General features: G+C 47.9%; 1 protein-coding gene across 1 annotated transcript in view; it reads right to left on the bottom strand.

Annotated features, from left to right (window-relative positions):
• RCSD1 (RCSD domain containing 1) overlaps positions 1-17,955 on the bottom strand; it is a 61,915-nt gene extending 43,960 nt beyond the window's left edge. Inside the window, exon 1 of the mRNA XM_063105431.1 lies at positions 17,772-17,955. Coding sequence (XP_062961501.1) covers positions 17,772-17,777 — 6 coding nt within the window. The 5' untranslated portion in view covers positions 17,778-17,955. The remainder of the gene's footprint in view (positions 1-17,771) is intronic.
• Between the last annotated feature and the right edge of the window lie 2,175 nt (positions 17,956-20,130).

Raw genomic sequence — 20,130 nt, 5'->3', positions numbered from 1 at the left:
TTTCAACTTAAACCCTCTGCAGCCCAGATGATGAGAGGGGAATCGTGGCTCCATGAGGAATGAAAAGTGAGGAGAGACAGGAGCCAGGGGTGTGGGAAATCTCCTTCACCCGGGCCTGATAACAGGGCCCTGCCCTCCTGCCTCGGTGAGAGGAGACATCTGGGGGCCACCCCCAGATAAGGATGGAGGTGGGGGAGGAGCAGCTGGGAGAGGGCCTTTCAGAGGCCTCCTCCTGCAGCCCCATCTCCTGGGGGCAGAGGCTGGCCAGGCAGTGGGTCGGTTCCTGCTGACCATGTTCCCTGCCCTGCTTACCCTATATGTGTGCCCTCTTCTCCTCTGTCTTCTCTGGGGACACATGGCACCCAAATGGAATAACCACTGGGGAGTAAGAGGCCAGCAGTGACAAAACAACCCACGGGACAATGGGGAAGAGGCAGGGAGGTGTCACGGGCAGAGGGACCAGCTCAGAGGGGCTGAGAGCAGCTCGCAATGGCTGGAGAACGCAGCCTGCAGCATTGCACACTGTTAGCAGGAGGTGACAGGAGTTTATCCACCCGGGAGCAGGTGACAGATGCTGTGCCTGAGTTGGGGCAAGCGGGCAGTGTGAGGAAAGCTATGCAGCACCAATGCAGCGCAGGATGCAGTGTGCCCTGGTGCCCGGCACTCTCTTTTGAGGATGTGGCCCAGGAACAAGCATAAAGGGGAATGTGGGACCTGGGCCACTTGGATCAAAGACTTGCAGCATGGATCAGGTATACAGAGCCATTGCCATTCCATTGCTGCCCCTGTGGCTGTGGTTGGGAGTGGTGACCTCTGCTGTGACCTTTCCATTCTCACCCACAGCTGGAAGTGAGGTTCCAGGCTGGCACTGTTGGTATGGGCTGAATTGTGTCCCCCAAATTCCTATGTTGAAGCCCTAACCCCCAGTAGCTCAGAATGCGACTATATTTAGAGATAGGGTCTTTACAGAGGTAATTCAGTTAAAATGAGGTCATCAGGGTGGGCCCTAATCCAATATGACTGGTGTCCTCATGAAGAGGAGATCGGACACAGACACGCATAGAGGGATGACCACATGAAGACAGGGAGAGATGGCCATCCACAAGCCAAGGAGAGAGGCCTCAGAAGAACCCAACCCTGCTGGCACCTTGATCTCAGATTTCTAGCTTCCAGAATTGTGAGGAAATAAAGTTCTGTTGTTTAAGCCACCCATTCTGTGGCACTTTGTTGCAACAGCCCTAGCAAATTAATAAAGACGTTGAACCTCATCTTGTGGAAGCTGCCTCTGGGGCTGCCCCCACCCCACCCCATCACACTATGCACACTTTTGCTCATGGCATTGCATCAGGTGAAGGCGCCTCAGATCCTCCTCAAAACTTGCCAACGTCCCACAAGCTGAGCCATTGGCTGGACTGGAGTTCTGGCCCTCTCCCCTCCCTGCTCTGTTCTTTATTATTGCTTTTGGTCTAAAACTCAAAATGCTTCACTGGACAGAGGGGAGTTCCTGTCTCTGTCCCTGGACAGAGGGGAGCTCCAGGACTTTGGCCTTGGCTGTGGCTGGAGCAGAGCTCTTGGCCGCAGGGATGGACAGTGGTCCTTCTGGTGTGGATGACAGGTCTTTCCTCACAACCAGGCCTCCCGGTGGGCCCCTGGGGTACCAGGCCAGAGCCTGATCCAAACACTAGAGAGACAGGATATCCTACCCAGCCCCTGGTTGGTGGCTTCAAACACAGCCTCTGCCTCTGAGTGAGTGGCCTGGGCCCAGCCCCACCTGACCTCTCGTCTGTAACAGCTGCTCAGAGCATCAAAGGAAAGCCACAAGAAGAGGAAGCAGAGGCCCAAGCGGAGGTGAACGCCCCACAGCTTCACCCCTGGCCACCCCACACACACCCAGGCTCCAGAGCTCCTGCTGCTCTTTGAGGGACCAAGTTGTTTCCAGACAACTTTTCCAAAACACAGTGGTGACAATATCTTGTATCTGTGGAGTCCTTTCCACTTTTTCCAAATCCTTAACTAGGGCTATATATATCTCTCATTTAATCCTCCCAATAAGCCAGGTAGGGATGGAATTATCATCCTGATAATAGGGAGATACACTTGTCCCTGGGCCACATCCTCAAAAGAGAGTGCCCCCAAATTTTGTGCCATCGATTCAAAATCCCACAATAATTTAGTGATGGAAAATGGTCCAGAGATCTGAACTTCTGTTCACCACAGTGCTTAGCTTCCTCCAGGTAGATTTTTAACACTCACTTGGTTCTCCTCCAGTGCACACACGCCAACACACACAAAATGCACCTTCACAGGTGCCCGGGAGGCACAGGTCAGTTGCTTTTTGCTGTGACGCAAGAAACCCAGTGTCTGGTCTGCCTGCCCTTCAAATGTGATGGTCATACCTGGGCATCCCTGTTAGAGCACAGGCCCCTTGAAACAATATTGCCCTTTCCCTTTGTTCTCAGTTAGGACTTAGGTAGAAAGTTCTTGTCCCTGTGAGGAAGGGTCCTCCTCTCAAACTCACCTCACCCTCTCTGACTCCACAGTCCCTTCCGAAGCCCAGCTCTCCTGGTCTTTAGTCCGAATGACTGAACAGCCTCCTGCAAGTCTCTGTGGCATGCTCTCTCCAACCCATTCTCTGAACCATAGCCACAGCGAACTTTCTAAAATGTCAGTCTGATCATATAACACTCAACCCCCCATTGCTCTGAGAATAAAATGAGTCGTGACACCAAGAGATGGCTTTCGAGAGCTTTAACTTCCTGTAATCTCATCAGCCACACCAAATAAATGTCCAATTTAAGTCGAAAAGTGTGCTTGCTATACAAATAACAGCATTAGAACTAGCTCCTTGGGCTCTCCCACTGCAATTAGACTGCCCTGAAGCACCTTCTGTGTGGAAATCTTGGTTCTTCCCAGATCAAGTCCTAAAGAGGCTCTCGAGGTCTCACACAGTCCACCAACTAAATCCAGTCGAACTTCCTGCACTATCCCTCTGTGGCTTCCTCCAGCTATGACACCCTTCTCTTCACTCTGGACCCTCCATCTCTTTGTCCTTCCAGGTTGAGCTCAGGTATCCCCTCCTTGCCTCCCACAGCCCATCCACACTATGGGAAAGATGTCCAGATCTGTTAGAACACTCTGCCACCTGTTATTTTTCTGACTCCCTTACTAGACAGCAAGCTCCCTGAGGGCAGGATCCAAGTTTTATTTCCCATTGTGTGCAGGAATCCCAGCACAGACCTTGACACAATGGGTGCTTATTAAATATTTATTAAGCCAAAAAGTGAGTTTGCTTCTCTTGTGAGCACAGACCACTCTTGCCCAAGGCTGCAAAGGATTTCCTTGAGGCCAGCCCAAAACACTCAGGTTTTCTGCTTCCATCCCTGACTGGTGGGTGAGGATCCTGCTATCCCCAGGCACACTGTCACCTGTCCCCCTCTCACTAGTATGTAATTTCCCACTATCTGCAGCTGCTCCAGTGGGAAGTAACAGATGATTGCTTCATTTCCCAGGGTGGCCACACCCCTTTCCTGCCCTCTCCTCCCTTCCCCTCCCTGCTGGTGGAGTGCGGACCACAGGACTTGCAGGCAGGAATGCACTAGGAGGAAAGGGCTCCTTGCTGAACAAGGTTCCATGAATCCCTCTCACCTCATATCCCCTTCCTGGCACATCTCGCTGAGCCTGCAATTTCTGCACACCAGGTACAGTGAGCCTTTGCAGAAGGCAGGAAGGCCAGGCCCAATTTGGCAATACTCATCTGGAGCCATAAAAACATTCACATCCTTTGACCTAATAATTCCACCCCTGGGAATTTTCCAAAGATATAATTCAAAAGAGGAAAAAGGATACATGTACTGTTTATAGCTATGATATTTATAATAAGGAGAAAGTGGAAGCAAAAGCCATCTCTCAGAATAGAAAAATGATTAAATAAATTATGGTATATTTGTATAATAGAATATCATGAAGACATTAAGAATGAAAATATGACTATGTAGGACAGGGATATTGTCTTGGAAATGACATTAAGTGGAAAGAGTACAGAGTTGCATATATACTGATGATAATTATGTAAGAATTATGTATGTGGCTAAAAATAATAAAGATGCACAAAATTGGAAGTAGTTATATTAAGCAGAATTGTCTTTTTCTCTTGATTTTTTTTAATGATAAAGGGATAAAACAGTATCAGAGGAGAGCAAGAAAAAAAATAGTTGTGTTAGGATGACGAGTTTTAAACCTTAAAATATTTAAGATTAGCATAATAATAAATTAATGTTTTAAAACAAAGTGACTAAAAACTAAAGAAAATACTCAGAACACAGAAGTCCTAGGGTTTTCTAGAAGGGTTTTTTGTTAGTTGTAGTTTTAACACAAAAATAACAAGAACGTGTCTCATTCAGACCTTCCCAATGCCATGACTGTGGGTTTATAAATTTGGATATGGGGACCCTGATTAACACTAAAATCACTTAAAAGATATTTGCCTAATGGATAAACAACTCTGTCCCCTCTACCGCCATTCTCCTTCTCGGGCTACCACTATCCCAGCTTCCGGGTTTCAGACCAGAAGTTCCTGACCCAGAAGTTCTGAGGATCCGGTTTCCCCTGAGGCCTGCATTCCAGGAGCTTGAGAAAGAGGGGACAGAGGAAGGAGATCACAGGAAGGAGAGTGCTGGGGAGGGCGCCTGGGCAGGAGAAACCCTAAGTATTTGTGAGGCAGAGAGGTAGAGCCTGAGATTGAGTCTTTCTTGCTTTTTTTAAGAAAAATGTTCAGTTACGGTCAGCTAAGACACCTAAACCCCTTTCCTATAAATCGAAGCACTCTTTCACTGTCCCTAGTCCCCTGGTGTCCTACAGAGCGGTCCTTGGCCAGCTTCTCCCTGTATAGTCACTGCTTACCACCCATGCTTTGGAAACTACTTCTGTGGTTCTGTGGTTCTCAGCCCAACACCCCTCCCAGCTCCAGTTCTGAATTTTCAACAGGGTGTCCTGCCAATGCTTCAACTGAAACTCAGCCTCTTCCCCACCCCAATCCCCACCCCCACACAAGCAACACTCTCCCTGCCCCTGGATGAAAATTGCAGTCACTCCATTTGCTTTCCCTCTAACCCCCACCCCCATGGCAGCCTCCAATCAAACACCAAATACTATGGACTCTTCTCTCAGTTCATTTCACTGCTTCTTTGTCTTTCCAATCTCAAGGCCACCTCTCCCTGGCACTTTTGTCTCTCACCTGGTATTTTGACCTCTGGGGTCCCCCACCCATGCAGGCTACACTGGGGCCAGATAATGGCCCTCCAGCGCTCCGTTGACCTGGGAGCCCCTCTCCTCAGGGGCCTTCATTACAGGCTGAAGAAAGCACACCTTGCCAGCACTGGCTTTCTAGTCTGTGTACAGCGCCATTCCATCCAACCTTCCCAGTGGCGTCGCCCTACCTCTCCCATCCCCATGTGCCCGCACGTGTGCACACACGCCCACACAATTTGAGACCCTCCATCTGGTTGCTTAGGGTATGCACAGTCCCCCACATTGGTCTTTCATTCCCCCTCCTTATCAAACTGGCGTCTCACCAACATCCCTTCTCTGTCCCTTCACTATTGCCACCTGTTCAAAAAAAATTTCCTAGTTTTTGGTGCCCACTCTGACGTTACCCTCTCCCATGAAGTCTTCTCCAGTTGTAGAAGCTGAGAATGTTCTTTCTCTGTGAAATTCCCCAGCCCTGTGGTCATGTTGTTTACATGACACTTCAGCATGTCCTGTGCCCTGCTTTATTTGGGGACATATCTTACCACTTCCACCACCACTACAAAACTTTCAGCTTATTGAGATGCCATCTTTATATCTTACTGCCTCCAGGAATCCAGACAGCATTTCTCACACAGTAGGCCCAATAAACATCTGTGGAATAGTTGAAAAATGCTTGTGGACTTCCAAGCCAGGTCTGTCCTATTCTGGCGCATGACATTTCCCCAAAGTTAAGCAGAGGACTTTACATTCACCTCTGTTTAATTTCATTCTGTTGGTTTTGGCCCTGCATCCCATCTTATATAAATCATTTTGAACTTGAATATGTCATGTATCATATTAACTATCCCAGCTGCAGGTCATCTGGATTCTTTCTATTTTTCATCCAAGTCATTAACAAAATGTTTAATAAGTCAGGGCCAAGGACAGAGCCTGGTGGCCTGCCACTAGATCAGAATAGTTTGGGTGAGGTAGCTCAACCTGCTCTGAATTCATCTTGCCAAAAAATCCTTTATAATACAAGTGATATGACTATTAGAAAAATCAAAATACTCTTGTTGGCATATGAAAGCATTCAACTCCTTCAGCCCAGCAGGAAGCTCAGGACTGACGTCAGCTGAGATGGGAAGAAGGGCTCTGGCTTGAATGATTAGCCTCTCACTTGCCAATCACAGCAGCTGTTTCAGCAGTCTCAGAATCCCACCCTGTGCAGCACTCCGGCAGGCACCTCCACATGCAGGTGTGAAGGGTGTCAGGACACAGGTAACCCAGGTAAGCGAGGGGAAGGAAGAGGAAGGAAAGCTCTACTTAGATTGGACGACTCTCCTTACCGTTTCCTACCTCCTCATTTCATCACTCCACCAGGGTGAACCCAAAATACATTTGCCACTTCGTCTTCTTCCCTTCCTTTCTTTCAAACACATTTACTGGGCCAACAAGACTCCCTTCTTCTTTTGGGCTATTCCATGCCCCAGGCTCCCAGGTTCTACTCTGGACTTCTGTAGGATACTGGCCCAGCACTGCCCTAAGGTGCAGCCTCCTACAGAGGTGCAGAGAGCTTTAGCAGAGGTTTGCATGTGGCAGGCCCCAACCACACCTCTGTCACAGCCTCTCAGGCTAGATGCTTCAGTTGTCTTCTTATCCACCCCATGTCCCAGTCAGAGCTGTGCCAAAAGACTGGGAGGCTGTTATCTTCTAAATGACTGTAAAAAACCTACTTACTTAACAAAATTATGGCATACCTAATAAGGTGCCAGGCACTGTTCTAAGCGCTTTATACAGACATTGCCCCATTTAATCCTCATAACACCTCTATCAGGTAGGTGCTATCATTTATTTCCATTCTAGAGATGGGGAAACCAAGGCACATGGTAGGATACCAGGGCCTATGATAGGGGTTTTCAGAGCTTCTGAGTTAGTTGAGGAGATATGGAAAAGTGCTTTGAAAGAAAGTGTGGCAGAAATGTAAAGTATTTTCCTTATTACTGTTGCACAGATCAGAGCCTCTTCGTGCTATAAAAAGCCTCCTTGTCCTACATGAGAAGGGTTAGCTTTGCTCATATTCACCAACGTCACCCTCTTTGCCCTCCCTTCTGCCATCTTCCACTAGACAAAAAGAACACCAGTACTTTTGTACAGAAGACACACTCGGGTTTGTTACAATTTTTCACAATATCAATTTAATACATATTAACAGCACCACTACCACGATCTTGTGGAATAACTTAACTTTTCAAGGTACTTTCAAAAATTCTTTTATTTGTCATATCCATGATACTACTTCCTTTTCAAAACAGCCCTGGAAGGTAGTGAAAGCAGGTATCAGTCCACAGATGGAGGAACTGACCAGATCCTGAGGCTAGTAATGGACTCTGGACCTGAAACTCAGGTTTCATGGTTTCTCTCTCTGCAGAGCATCCCCCTTGGCCTACTACAAATTCAATAATCAAACAATGGGAGCAGAGAGCAGAAGGCAGCCTGTGGCTACCATTTCCTTCAAATTCCATTGCCTACTTCCAATGTTATTCGCAGGCTGACTTTCACTAACCCTTCCCATAGGCACAAAAGGCAGGGCTTATGTATAAGGCTTGTGGGAAATAATGGTTATTCTAAGTGTATTGTAACTACACGCAGAAAAGAAGGCATAGATTCTCTATTCACTACGTGGGGGTAGTGCTTTCAAATCAAAAAGGCTTGAGAATCAAACAGGCTTCAACACCACTGGCACAGCAATAAGCAAAATGACTTCCAAATCCCAGGAGACATCAGGGCTATAAGCTGTCTCCCTTGATGGCACGGTCTATGGAATGAACTGTTTCAGGACTAAGGTCTGTGAGAAACAGTCTAAACAGTTGCACCTCATGGCTTATGATGATATTTCTCTGATGTTTTCCTATAGAAATGAGGCATATATGTACCTCCTGGCTTCCGTTTCAAACTTACCTGCCTCTCTGAATTACCCCCAAAGCATGAAGAACAGTTGACGTTAAAACACTCTTTGTGCTTGTGAAGCAGTTTTTATTTCAATAAGGAAGAACACCTCTGACATGAGCGTGTGGAAGCCTCAAGTGAATGCGCCCTGAGTGGTGCAGATAAGCGCTTTCTTCCCTAGCCTTCCCACCCTTGCCAGCCTGGAAGACGTGGTCTTACTTCCAGACTTGGTTCAACGATCATCCGCTCTGTGAGTCTTCTAAGACTCCACCAGGCCACTAGCAGTGCTCATGAACTAATTCTACCTCACGTCATTTGGTGTTCATGGGAGATTGTACTTCCTGGCCCCTGTGGTTGAGTGGAACCATGTGGCTAGTTCTGATCCTTCTGGGAAAAAGCATTTAATGGCCAGTTCAAGTCCTCCAGAACGTTCCTTCCTTCTGCCATGACAACCAGGAAACATATGGTAGCTGCTCTATCAGCTCGGGTCTCAGAGGGAAGACAAATAATGATTTGGAGCAGAACCCCCAGCCAACCCTTGACGGACATGTAGCATGAGTGAGAAATAAACTTTTGCTGTTTTCAGCCACTAAGATTATGGCACTGTGTGTTACAGCAACGCTAGCCTGTCCTGTTATTTGTACAGTAGGACTATTTACTCACTGCCTTGCAGAACCAGTCACTGTTTTGAAATCACTTGTTTCATTTCTGCCCTACTCTATACTTCCAGACTGTATGGATCTTGAGGGCAAGTACTGTGTCTTATTAATTCTCATTTGATAGCTACTCAGTACATGTCTTTAAATGAATAAAGGAATGAATGAATGAATGAATGAATGAATGAACGAATGAGATATTTGAGAAAAGAATATCAAATGAGATCATGTAAAATGTAGTGTTATAATCTTGCTAGGCACAGTCCTTTAATGATCCTAGATAATCCTGACTATCTCTTCCCAATCTGCTAACATCACAGTTATCTCACTGGAAAGGGACCAGATCAGAGGGATACAATCCTCATAGCTCCATGGAAATGCTCCATAGCACCCTGGAGACCTCCCTTCCCAACTGCAGCTCTCTGAACAAAGCATTGTAGCTGTGATCCAAACCAATATGGGTACGGAGGACACAGCAGTGTATATGGGTTACCTAACAGGCAGGAAGTTAGTCACACAACAGTATCAATGAATACTCGTCGATAATTCACCCCCAGAGCACTGGGGTGGCGGCAGTCACAATATAGCCTAACAATAACCAAGTATTCATCTTCCAATTCCCAAGTCCCCTGCCTGTATATGGACAGCAAATAGCCTGCTATAGTAGGGTGAATGGTGGCCTCCCAAAAGATATGATCACTTCCTAATCCCTGGAACAGTGACTATTACCTTATTTGACTGGGCAATAGGAGCCAAGGGGCTCCCTCAGAAGGACCCTTCGAGGGCATCGTAGACAGCAAGTCTAGTAGAAGGAGGTGTGGTACTGCACCTGGTGGGCTGGGCCCTGCTGGCCTTAGCTCTGGATCTCTAGGTACTTGTTGTTAAAACAATGACAATAAAAGCTGTTCTTCGCCCTGGCCCTCCACCCCCACAGATAACGGTGCTTGATAGGCAAGACTGTGCACCACTGGTGTGAAGGATTCACAGAGCCTCAAGAAGACAATATGCAGAAATGGGGAGGCAATAAAGTAATAATGAGTCAACTTAAATATATGGAGCAAAAGTGCCCTGTAGTGTGTCGGGAGCTAGAAGACCTGTGTTTTAGTTCTAACTTTACCACTAACTGACTTAAAGTGTGACCAGCAAATCACTTAGATTCAGTTTCCTCACCTTTAAAATAAAGGGAATGAGAGAAACGGCTAAGGTTCCTTCTTGCTTTCAAAACTCTAATGCCCTAAAAATGAATAAAAACCAAACTTCCTTTTTTTGCCTTAGGTGTTGTCTCACCCAGAGACACAGCTGGAGCCTTTCAGAAGTCTTTCAGATGTGTAGATGGAGGCTCAGAGTAAATCTGTACCAGACCTTCAAAGCTCCAAGCCTTGAGCTGCCTGGCCCCCACTGTGGCCTGGCCTGAGCTGGAGGAAGGCTGAGTGGGCCGAGGAGCATGTGTTCTCCCTGAGAGCCCACACAGGCATTGTCTGGGAAGCCAGAGTCTCTCCAAAGCATGACAAAGAATAGAACCACAGGATTCCCCACAACAGGGTGAGTTCAAATGTCTGCTCTCTGGTAATCACCTTCCAGACCTTGGGCAAATTATTTAAACATCTTGAAGCCTCAGCATCCTTATTTAGAAAACAGATGTAACAGGACTTTATGAGGATTAAAACAGATAAATTATGCAAAACATCTGTATATAGCAGGCATTCAACAAGTGGTAGTAACTACCATAACAACATTCCATACTGACATTGGTGTGGCTGCTCAGAAATGGATTTCCCATTATCCATCAAAACACATGTCAAAGCGCAAAAAGCCAGGGTCCTGAGGCCTGGGAGTCAGAGGGCTGAGATGGGGGTGGGGGTGGGGATGGAGGGGGGGGTGGCCCTGGCAGGGTGGGAGAAGTGTACATCTAGCTCATGGATTTGGAATGAACTCCTGGAGGTGGGGGTCTAGCAGGGAGGACCAGAGGAGGCCTAAAGCCTTCTGCAGCATATCGTGGGATGGAAATTCTCTGTGACTTCTGGTGTGGGTGCCTGGGTTATGCAATAGCAACCGCAAGGCTTGGCTTCTTGTTTCTGTTGTGCTGTTGAGCTGGGCCAGGCTGATGCCTGTGGCTGGCTCCTAGGTCCACCCTGGCTCATCCCTCGGCTACCTCTGGGCAACCAGGATAAATTTTAGAGAGTGCACAGGACGTGTGGCCCACAGTGGGAGGACTGAAAGGGGCTGCAGGTGGAGGTGTCAGTGAGAACATTTCTTATGTGTGTGTGCATTTGGTTTATTCCCAGAGGCTTCTTTCTGTCAGAGTAGGTAAGAGGGCCTTGGAGCTGGCTTTTGGTGAGCGTGACCAACTCCCTTGGGACCTAGAGTCTGTTTCAAATCAATTTCCTCAGCAGGAGCCTTTGGGTGCAGGCCCTGGCAGGATATGCTTGCCATTAGAATGGAGTCCCCCATCTGTTCTGCACCCCCAGGCTGCCAGGAGGTGGGGAAGAGCAGCCCTTGTAGAGGAATCCCCAGCAGAGGAAGCATGTTTTCTTTATCTCCCGTGAGAGACACTGACTTTGAACTCCCACATACCTGCAGCTTATCAAGATGCTATTTTGTATTTTTTGTATGTCATGTCATGTGTGTATATCTATAAAAGCGAGTTCCTTTTATGGCAGAAATTGTAATAATATTTTCCATATCCCCTATCTAGTCCCCCAACCTCAAATATCTTATCTTGCTTTATCCTCCAGGAATGAAATGCTTATAGTCTCCATGCATACCGTGCTGTTTCTTGCACCAGTATCTCTGCTGTTGTCATTCCCTCTGTCTGGAATGCTCATCCCAATTTTTCTGCACTTGGTTACCTCCTACTCTTCCCTCAAAAATTAACTCAGAAATCATCTGTAATGGGAAGCCCTCCTGCACCCAGGCTGGGTGTGAGGCCTCTCTTCGGGACATGTTCTCACCCCTGCTCTGCAATCATCTGTTTAGGTGCTTGCCTCCCCTCTTAGACTGCAACTTCTTCTAGGACTGACAAGGTGACAGATACACTTATCTTTGGATCCCCAGTGCCTGGCACCCAGTGTGTGCTTGTTGAACCTAATTAAAAAGCTAGTGCATGGCACTCTGTGGATTGTTACTGATTGATTATAGACGATCCAGCCTGGGAAAGAGCTGCAGTTGCTATCCCAAGGCCAGGAGTATGGCCCTGATATGGTGCAGGTAGGTTCAAATCAAGGGGCTAAGAGACATCTATCATGCAGATGCTTAATTCCTTGGCTGGGGAGAATGTTAGCTCCAGTGTCTACAACTTCTCAGTGCCCCCATCTGAGAGTTTCCAGCCTGGGGGGCTCTTAATACAGCCCATGATAGATGAGCTCTAATGGCATCTCAGAGGGTCTCTTACAGAGGTAAGGCCTCCGAATGTCCACCTCCCCTCCCCTAGGGAGCTGTTGAGGCTTGGAATTGCAGTGGCTGGAGGTCCCTCCCTCAGAAGAGAATTTGATCCATTCCAATACATGACTTTACAGGGTGAGCCTCAAGGGCTCAGCAGTCAGTTTCCACAATTCCCAGGAGACAGGTATTCAGGAAGTCCAAAAGGAAAAAAATGGGAAGCTCACTGCCCCAAAGACCAAGGGATGAGGGCAGTGGCCTCTGTGGTCTGGCTCAGGTGGACCCATTCAGGGGATGAGCTCCTTGGGGGATCCTAGGGCAACACTGCAGATGGTGGCGACTCATGCACTATGAGTCTGTACTATGTTTGTACTATGTCTGTAGTATCACTGTATCCTCTTTTGGGTAGAGAGATAAAAATGTCTACACGACACCCTGAAGGTCGAACATGAGGTAGACGTTTCTTTTATGATGAAACTTTGATAATATGAGAACCATCGCATTGTCTTACTTCTTAAGGCTTAGGCCGAACTGATCCCCAGATGAAAGAAAAATTGCAAGCTATTGGCTTACCAAAGCACCTAAATCCTCAGCATACTTCCCAGTGAATTGGCTGGGGGGTGGTTGGAGATTGTTTCATTCCACCTAGAGCTTGAGACTTTTAGATTCTAGTGAGTTGAGTAGGGGTGGTTGGGGTGGCTGCAAACCTAAAACATTGTTATTGGAGGAAGGCAGATTTCTCTGGAACCGAAATGCTTTCTCTTGCGGCCCTGATAAGATTAGGGGGCTGCTGAGCCGCCAGCATTCAGATTTCCCACGGAAATGCATACGCCAGGCTCTGGCTCCCCTTGCAGCCAGGAGCCACGCTGTGGATAGGCTCTGAAACCCAACTCTGCTCCAGGAATGCACACTCACCCCCTCCTGTGATAGGGCCTGGGCCGGGCCCTTCCAGCCTAACCACCCAAAATTCCCCGTCTTCACAGTCCAACAAATGGAAGACGTCTGCTAGGTGGGGCCGGTTTAGCGTGAGGGTCCCACAGAGCAGTTGGGAGCCAAAGAGGAATGTGGGGTATTTGGGCATGCCCACAAGCCTATCGAACCAAACTCTAGCTTCCAGAGGACGAACGATCCCTGATTATGACCCATCAGCTCCAGCCAACAGTCAACATACGGCTCAGTGAGCGTGTGGATCAAAAAATGGCAAGGGCTGTTGGTGTTCCTATCAGTGCTTCATGTGAAATCTCAAAATGATTTTTTAAGGCTTGGACTTTGATTACATGTTTCTCTCCTATCTCCTAGCCCCATAATTTTTTTTAAAAATGCGGTAGAAAATATTTACCAAGGTATAAAGATACGGATGAGAAAGTAGGTTGCAAAATGAACATGATATACATCAGTATGCACGTGCGCGCACACACACACCCTCCACATTACTAATACTGACAGTCTGTGAGGTTGAAAAGAACAGAATAGCCCCATAATTTTAAAGTAAAACACATTTAAAACACAAGATCTGGTATGTAATAAATCCTCAATAAATATTGAATAAATGGATGAATGACAAATAATATCTGGGAGGGACTTGGAGTTGCCTCAGAGAAAAGGCTCATTTATTGTCTATCAACGTTAGAAATTCATGATTTGATCAGGGCCAATAAAGTTTAATTTTTGCTGACCAAATCCTTCATTTGTTCAACTAAATAGGAGACACATGGTTATGGGGAGATAAGTTTAATTTTCATGTATCTACTATTTAGTTGAACAAACAAAGGATTCAGTCAATGAAAGTTTAACTTTTTCAAGCACCCTCAGGCTATTTGGTAGTGCGTACAATTTATATTTAAGCAACTAAGAATATTAATTTAAATTTGATGTCCTAAATCTCTAGTTCTGTCTTTACTATACACCTCTGTCCTCTGGGTTCCTATCTGCAATAACTTCATTTTTGCATTATAAGAGGTCTGTATTTCTCAGGGAGTGCTGGACATTTCCGCTTAGGGCAATCAAAACCAACAAATCTAAATGCTGCTTCTTAAAAAAATCTTATTTTTCTCTCATCTTCAATTTATATACTCATTCATGACAAGCCTTTATTGGGTGCCCATTAGGCCCCTTCCCTCATGGAGCCTTCCAGGGAGAGAGCCGGGTAGGCCAACAGTTTCAGTTCTTCCTGGTGCTCCGTGATTGAACAAGGTGATCTGACAGTGCTGAGGGCATCTTGGAAGGCTTCCAGAGGTGGAGACATTTGAGCTGCAGACTGAGAGGGGAAGGAGTTCTCTATTTCTTTTAGCTCATTTATCAAGCAAACTTTTACTGAGAAATTATATGATTATATGCTAGACACTGTGCTAATCTCTGGAGACTTAAAGACCAATAAGATAGTCCCTGCCTACAACAGGCTTATGGAGCTGTAAGAGCTGTTACTGCCTTTCTCCCTGGTACTTTGGAGAACTTCACTCTTCTGGGCACCCTAGTGAGCTCCACCCACCAGGATTTGAAGTGATTTCTGATTTTCCCTCTGGAGCATGATCTTTTCCATCTTTTCCATTCTTACTGTCTTTCAAAGTCAGAATATACTTAGACTCTCAAAGAAGCTCCCTAACCTGGTTCCCCTGCTCATTCTATGAACTGGCATTTCTGCCATATCGTCCCTGCTAAGTCATGGCCACCACCTTACTCAACACCTCTCAGAGTTTCCTACCATCCATGGAGCAGACTCCAGGGCCAGACACAAATTGGCCTTCAAGGGCTGCAGATTATCTCCGTATGAATCAGAAAAGGCACCTCTTTGGGGCTTAGTTAGGCAAACAGACTTTGAAGAAAAAGAAACATCTTCCACCAGGTGGCTTGGATTTCAGCTCCCATTCACCCACTTGGCCAAGCATCTACTATAGTCAGTGGCCCTGTGCTTTATCTTATTATTTTCATTCTTTCCCTCTCACTGCTTCCTTGCCTTCCTCTCCAGCCAACTGGCCTACTTTTCTGAACAAAGCTGGCATGCTCTCCCTACTTCCATTCTGTTTGCCTTCCCCTCCTCACCACCACCTTTCTTTCAGGGCTTCTCTAGAGTCTCATCTACTCTGAGCTCCTGTAGAACTCGCAGTCTGCAGCAGTCATTCATCTGTCACTTATGCATTTGAAAATGATATACATGACAGGATGCAGTAAGTCTCATTTCCTCTATTGGACTGTGAGCTTTTAAAAGGCGGGGATCAGATGGCATCTTTACTTTGTTTATTCCAGAGGGCTTAATGAGGGCTGGAGTAATGACTGATGTTGTTAATAATGATAACAGTGACTTCAAAAAAGGTTTTCCAAAGACATCCAATAGGTATAGGGGTTCTAGAGAATGAATGTTGATTAAGCCTTGTTGGTCTGGTTTGATCCCTAATACTGGGAAGTAATATAACTCAGTTTCTTCCCAAATATGTATATAGTAGTCCCTTCATGCCTCAAAAGTGAATTTCACCTCTAAAAGGAGGGTTTTCCTCTGAGATCTTTGGGAATCCCTGAATCCCACTCCTGCATATCATGCCCCACCATAGAAAGTTTACCTCCTGGCTAAGAGTCTTACTTCCCCAGCCCCTTGGTTTCCTCTTCACTTCCTTTACCAGTGCCAGCAGTTGCAGTTTCTTCAGGCATTTTGACAAAGAAACTTCAAAAGCAGTCACCGCCAACCAGCGAATCCATGTCCTGCTGTAGATGCAGGGTGATCTGTCAGGCTTCCTGGCTGGCTGAGTGATTTTGGTATCTTGGTAGAATCCCTCCTCAGTTACTACGTATCTAGGTTTGTAGATGGGAAGGCCCTCTCTTTTCATGTCCCCACTCCCAACCCCCACAGCTGCACAGGAAGTCACTTGGCTGATAGTTTCAGGGCCTCTGCCACACTGTTCCCTCCTGCACTGAGGGAAGAGAAAGTGCCTCTGTGAAAGGAGTCCCTCTGCATTTTCCTAGAATGAAGTTCAAACTTACATTTGGACCTCAAGCAGCAATCTGCTCTAAGCCTAAGACTTATTTTCCTCCTATCTCCAATCCATTTTTGCAAGAGATTAGATAGGTCATAAATCATATTGAACCTCCGTTCTGGAGCCTGAGGCAGCCTGTATGCTTCCAGAGGAGGGAACCCACTTCTGAAGCTGCTTCTTTAGGAGCTCTCACCTAGCCCAACAAGCTGGACGTCCCATGGGCCATCTCCTTCCTCTGCCCTGCAGCAGTAGCCAGTTCAGAGAGAATTCTGTGGCTTTACGCTTTTTTGAGTAGACTGTGAACACGACCTGCTGAGCATTGCTGTGTGTATTCAGCCCTAACCTGCCCGAGTTTCCCTGTCTTCTGAATGTCTCCGTAGAAGATCTATCTTAGACTTCAGTGGATCCCATGGTCCCTCACACTCGATAGTATCCCTGAAGGCAATCCCTGTTCCTGGAGGATAACTGGTTGAGCTGGATGCCTGAATACAGCTGCCCAGGACAAACTTCTTGCCCCTTTAGAGAAACCACAGAGCTTCACAGGCAAGGAGTGACTGGAGCTTGTAGGAGACAACCAGGGCTCAAGGGTAGAGCTGGAGAAGGGGAAAGATAAGTTACTGTGAATCCTGATCGCTGCTGACCACAGCCAATTCAGAAGCACAGTTTCCTTTTCAATACAGTGGGAAACACCTTAAAAACTATATAACAATTGCACTTTCTCTGTTCTTCTGTTCAAAAGTCCCTAAGATTGACTTAGGGCTAAATATCAGTTCTCAGTTTTAAGGTGGAAATCTATGGAAGCCTCAACATGTGGAGAAGAGAGAGATGTGGGGAATATCCCCCGCCGCTCCTCTGCTGGAAGGTGGTTGCCTGGACCCCACTGAGGTTGGAACAGTACAGAAAGTCCCCAGGCTTCCTCTTAGCACGCAGGGAAGTGTTGGGCCTCACTCTGGTGTGCCCCACAGATGTGGCCAGCACACCCCAGTACACTCAGTCTCCAAGGCCGGGCATCCAGGGGTGTCTCACGTTTCATCAGAAATAGGGTCATTTAACTTCCTAGTGAGGGGAGCTTTTCAGAAAGTTCTGAAAGATGTGGCAGGTTCCAGAGGGACTTCAGAAGCAACAGGACAACTGGACTCTCTAAAAGGCCACTCTGGGAGTAAAAAGAGAAGCCCATGGACCTGACCTGCAAAGATGTGCTAGCCTCACACTGCCAGTTCTGTTTCTTTTCAGATTCAGGGGCTGTTACTTTCCTGCAGAGTTCCTGCTCACGCAGTTCACCCATTTACAAACCTTGGCTCCACTAAACTTTTTTTTTTTTTTTCTTTAGAGCATTTAAGTTTCTAACCAAAATACCTGGACCCCTACCCAGGCCCCCCCCCCCTCTCCTTCTGGGGTCTTTCCCTGCCGACCCCTTGCCTGCCCACAGGGGTGTCCTAGGTAGGACCAGGGACGATCCTCTGCCGTTGGCCAAGGAGACGTGGGAGCGGCCGGCACGCGCCCTTCGGCTTGGCAGCAGCCTGGGGAGGGGGCGCCCCGAATCCTGCTCAGCGCCGGCTCTCCGCCCGGCCCCGCGCCCCCAGCCGCGGTCCTTTACCTCCATGGCCTTCAGGTGCCGACTCCGCGGCGGGCGCGCCGGCTCGCTCGGGGCCGGAGCTCGCGATCCCCGCTGTCCCCTCCGCTCCCGGCCCGGGCCAGGTTGGGGCTGCGACCGGCACCGGGCGAGCGGGCGGCGGCGCGTGCACCCGGCTGCGCTCGGCTGCGGGACTGCCCCGGCCGCGGGGACCTGCGCCCGAGAACGAGGAAGGAGGGAGGGACAGAGGGAGGGAGGGACGGAGGGAGGTGGGGGGGAGGCCGGCGATCGGGGTTTAAATTTAGACACGAATCTAAACAGATACTGTCCCTCCCGGGGCAGGACTCAAGAGCGGGAGCCACGACTCTATGCATGTGACCAAACATGGGGATGGGCGGCCGCGCGCCCCTCTTTCTCGCTGAGTATCTCAGGACCCTGGGCTTTGCCACTGTTTCCGTCCTTCTCAACCTCTCCCTCCTGGTCCCCCCAAATTAGGGTTGTCCCGCCTTTTTAATCTTTTTCCTCCTTTAGATTCCTCTCTTTTATGTACATCCTGTTTTCTTTCCTCCTCTCGCTCTCTTTTGTAAATTTTTGAAATTTTTCATTGAATCATTGCATGACGGTCACACGTGGTTTTGCTGGGATCGGGTGGACAGTTTGACCTGGCTGCAGGCTCTGGGTTCTCTCACGCCCTAGGAGAAGAGGAGCTCTTGGGCCTGAGGCTTCAGAGCTCAGCGTGCCGCCGACAGGCCCACCTTTACATCCCTTCCTCTCCACCTTCCAGCCTCACATTGTCAGGAAATCACTGTCAATCAATCTATCTGTCATCTCTGTAGCAGGAGGAGGAGGAGAAAAACAAGGAATTCCATCAAAATTTTCCAAGCTCCCTGTAGCAGTAAATCTTTTCCTCAAACATTGCCTTGATTGATGCATTCCGTTTTGTGGGAATTTCGGCTCCCACAGCTGCTTGCTAAAGGGCCTTTTCTCCATTTCTATTAAATATAGTAAAGGGCAAGATCCTAAACATCTGATTCCCATAAAGCCGGGTACAGCAGCCCTCCCCCAGGACCATCTCTACACAGCAAAGAGGCTGCATGGGAGGAATGAAGGAACTGGAGTCTGCAACCAAGGTCCTTGTCTGCCACCAGTTTATACACCGGCTGCCAGCCCAAGGTGCCCCTGCTGCAACCGTCTCCCCAGCACAGAGAGAAAGAAGAAATGCCTTCAGAGACTTGTGAGTGAAAGGGGGTTGGTGGGCAGGGACGCCTCTGTGTCATCCTGTAGCATTCTCACCCTTCCCCCCAAGCCCTGACCCAAACTCCACCAGGGAAAGGGAGAGCCATCACAGGGGTGGACAAGGGACAGGTGGCAGTGGGTGCTGTGAAGGGAGACATATGGAGAAGCTGGTGACGGGAATAAGCTGAGAGTTTGCCCTAATTCTGCTCCTCATCCCAATGCCATCTGTGGACTTTCAAGCACTTTGGGTACCAGTCTCAGAAACATGGCAGACTTCCTGTCATAAAACCTCCTAAGGCTTGACTTTCTACAATACTAACAGGCCCCAACACTAGATGCTTCCTAGTTCATTTAACTCAGCTGAGCATAGAGGCAAGCCCACTGATTTCAGAAACAGATTAACAGTTGATTCCAGATCTGCTACTTTCTAGCTGTGTTCTTTTAGACAAATCACTTAACCTCTCTCATTCTCATTTTCCTCACCTATACAGTGTAGTAGGCACTCTGGAAAGAGTAGCTATTTTAATAATGCATACCCTCTCGTACAAGCTTCAAAGGAGTAAGAACCTGATATTTCTTCTATTTAGAGCCAGATACTCTGTGGCCCTGTGAAAGGAGCCCCCACCCCTAAGAATTAATGGTGAGCTCTCCCCTGTCCCCCCCATTCCAGCCACACAGCTGCAGAGGGGAGGACACTAGAGCAGAGTTGGCGGCAAGAGAGGAAATTTCCTGGTAACCTGCAATGCACACTTGTGCTTGTGATTTTTTTTTTTTCCTGTCTTCCTTTTTGAAGGTGCAGGACTGAGCTGGTGATGGGAGTATCATCTATTACCATGTCTTCTAACTCTGCCCCATGGGGCCTTTTCCTTTCTCCCTCAACCTAGTCCTCCTTTATGCTCAGAATGGGGCTGCCTCAGCACAGGTTTCTGGCTTCACAAACAGGAGGGCGGAAGTGCCTACCCAAAGGAAACCGTTAGGCCCAGATAACATCACAGTAACCTAAGGTGGCTTGCAGCTGCTCCCCACACCCTGCTCAGGCCTCCCCTGGCTGAGAACAGATGACCCACAAAGCCAACACGCGTGGCCTCCGCCATGCTCCTGGGTCTCAAGTGCAGAGTCAAATGCTGCTCCAGAGCTATTGGGCTCC

Source organism: Cynocephalus volans, chromosome 8, assembly GCF_027409185.1.
Source record: "Cynocephalus volans isolate mCynVol1 chromosome 8, mCynVol1.pri, whole genome shotgun sequence".
Classification (NCBI taxonomy): domain Eukaryota; kingdom Metazoa; phylum Chordata; class Mammalia; order Dermoptera; family Cynocephalidae; genus Cynocephalus; species Cynocephalus volans.
The sequence above is the reverse complement of the archived record's forward strand: the minus strand, read 5'-3'. Positions and strand labels throughout refer to the sequence as shown.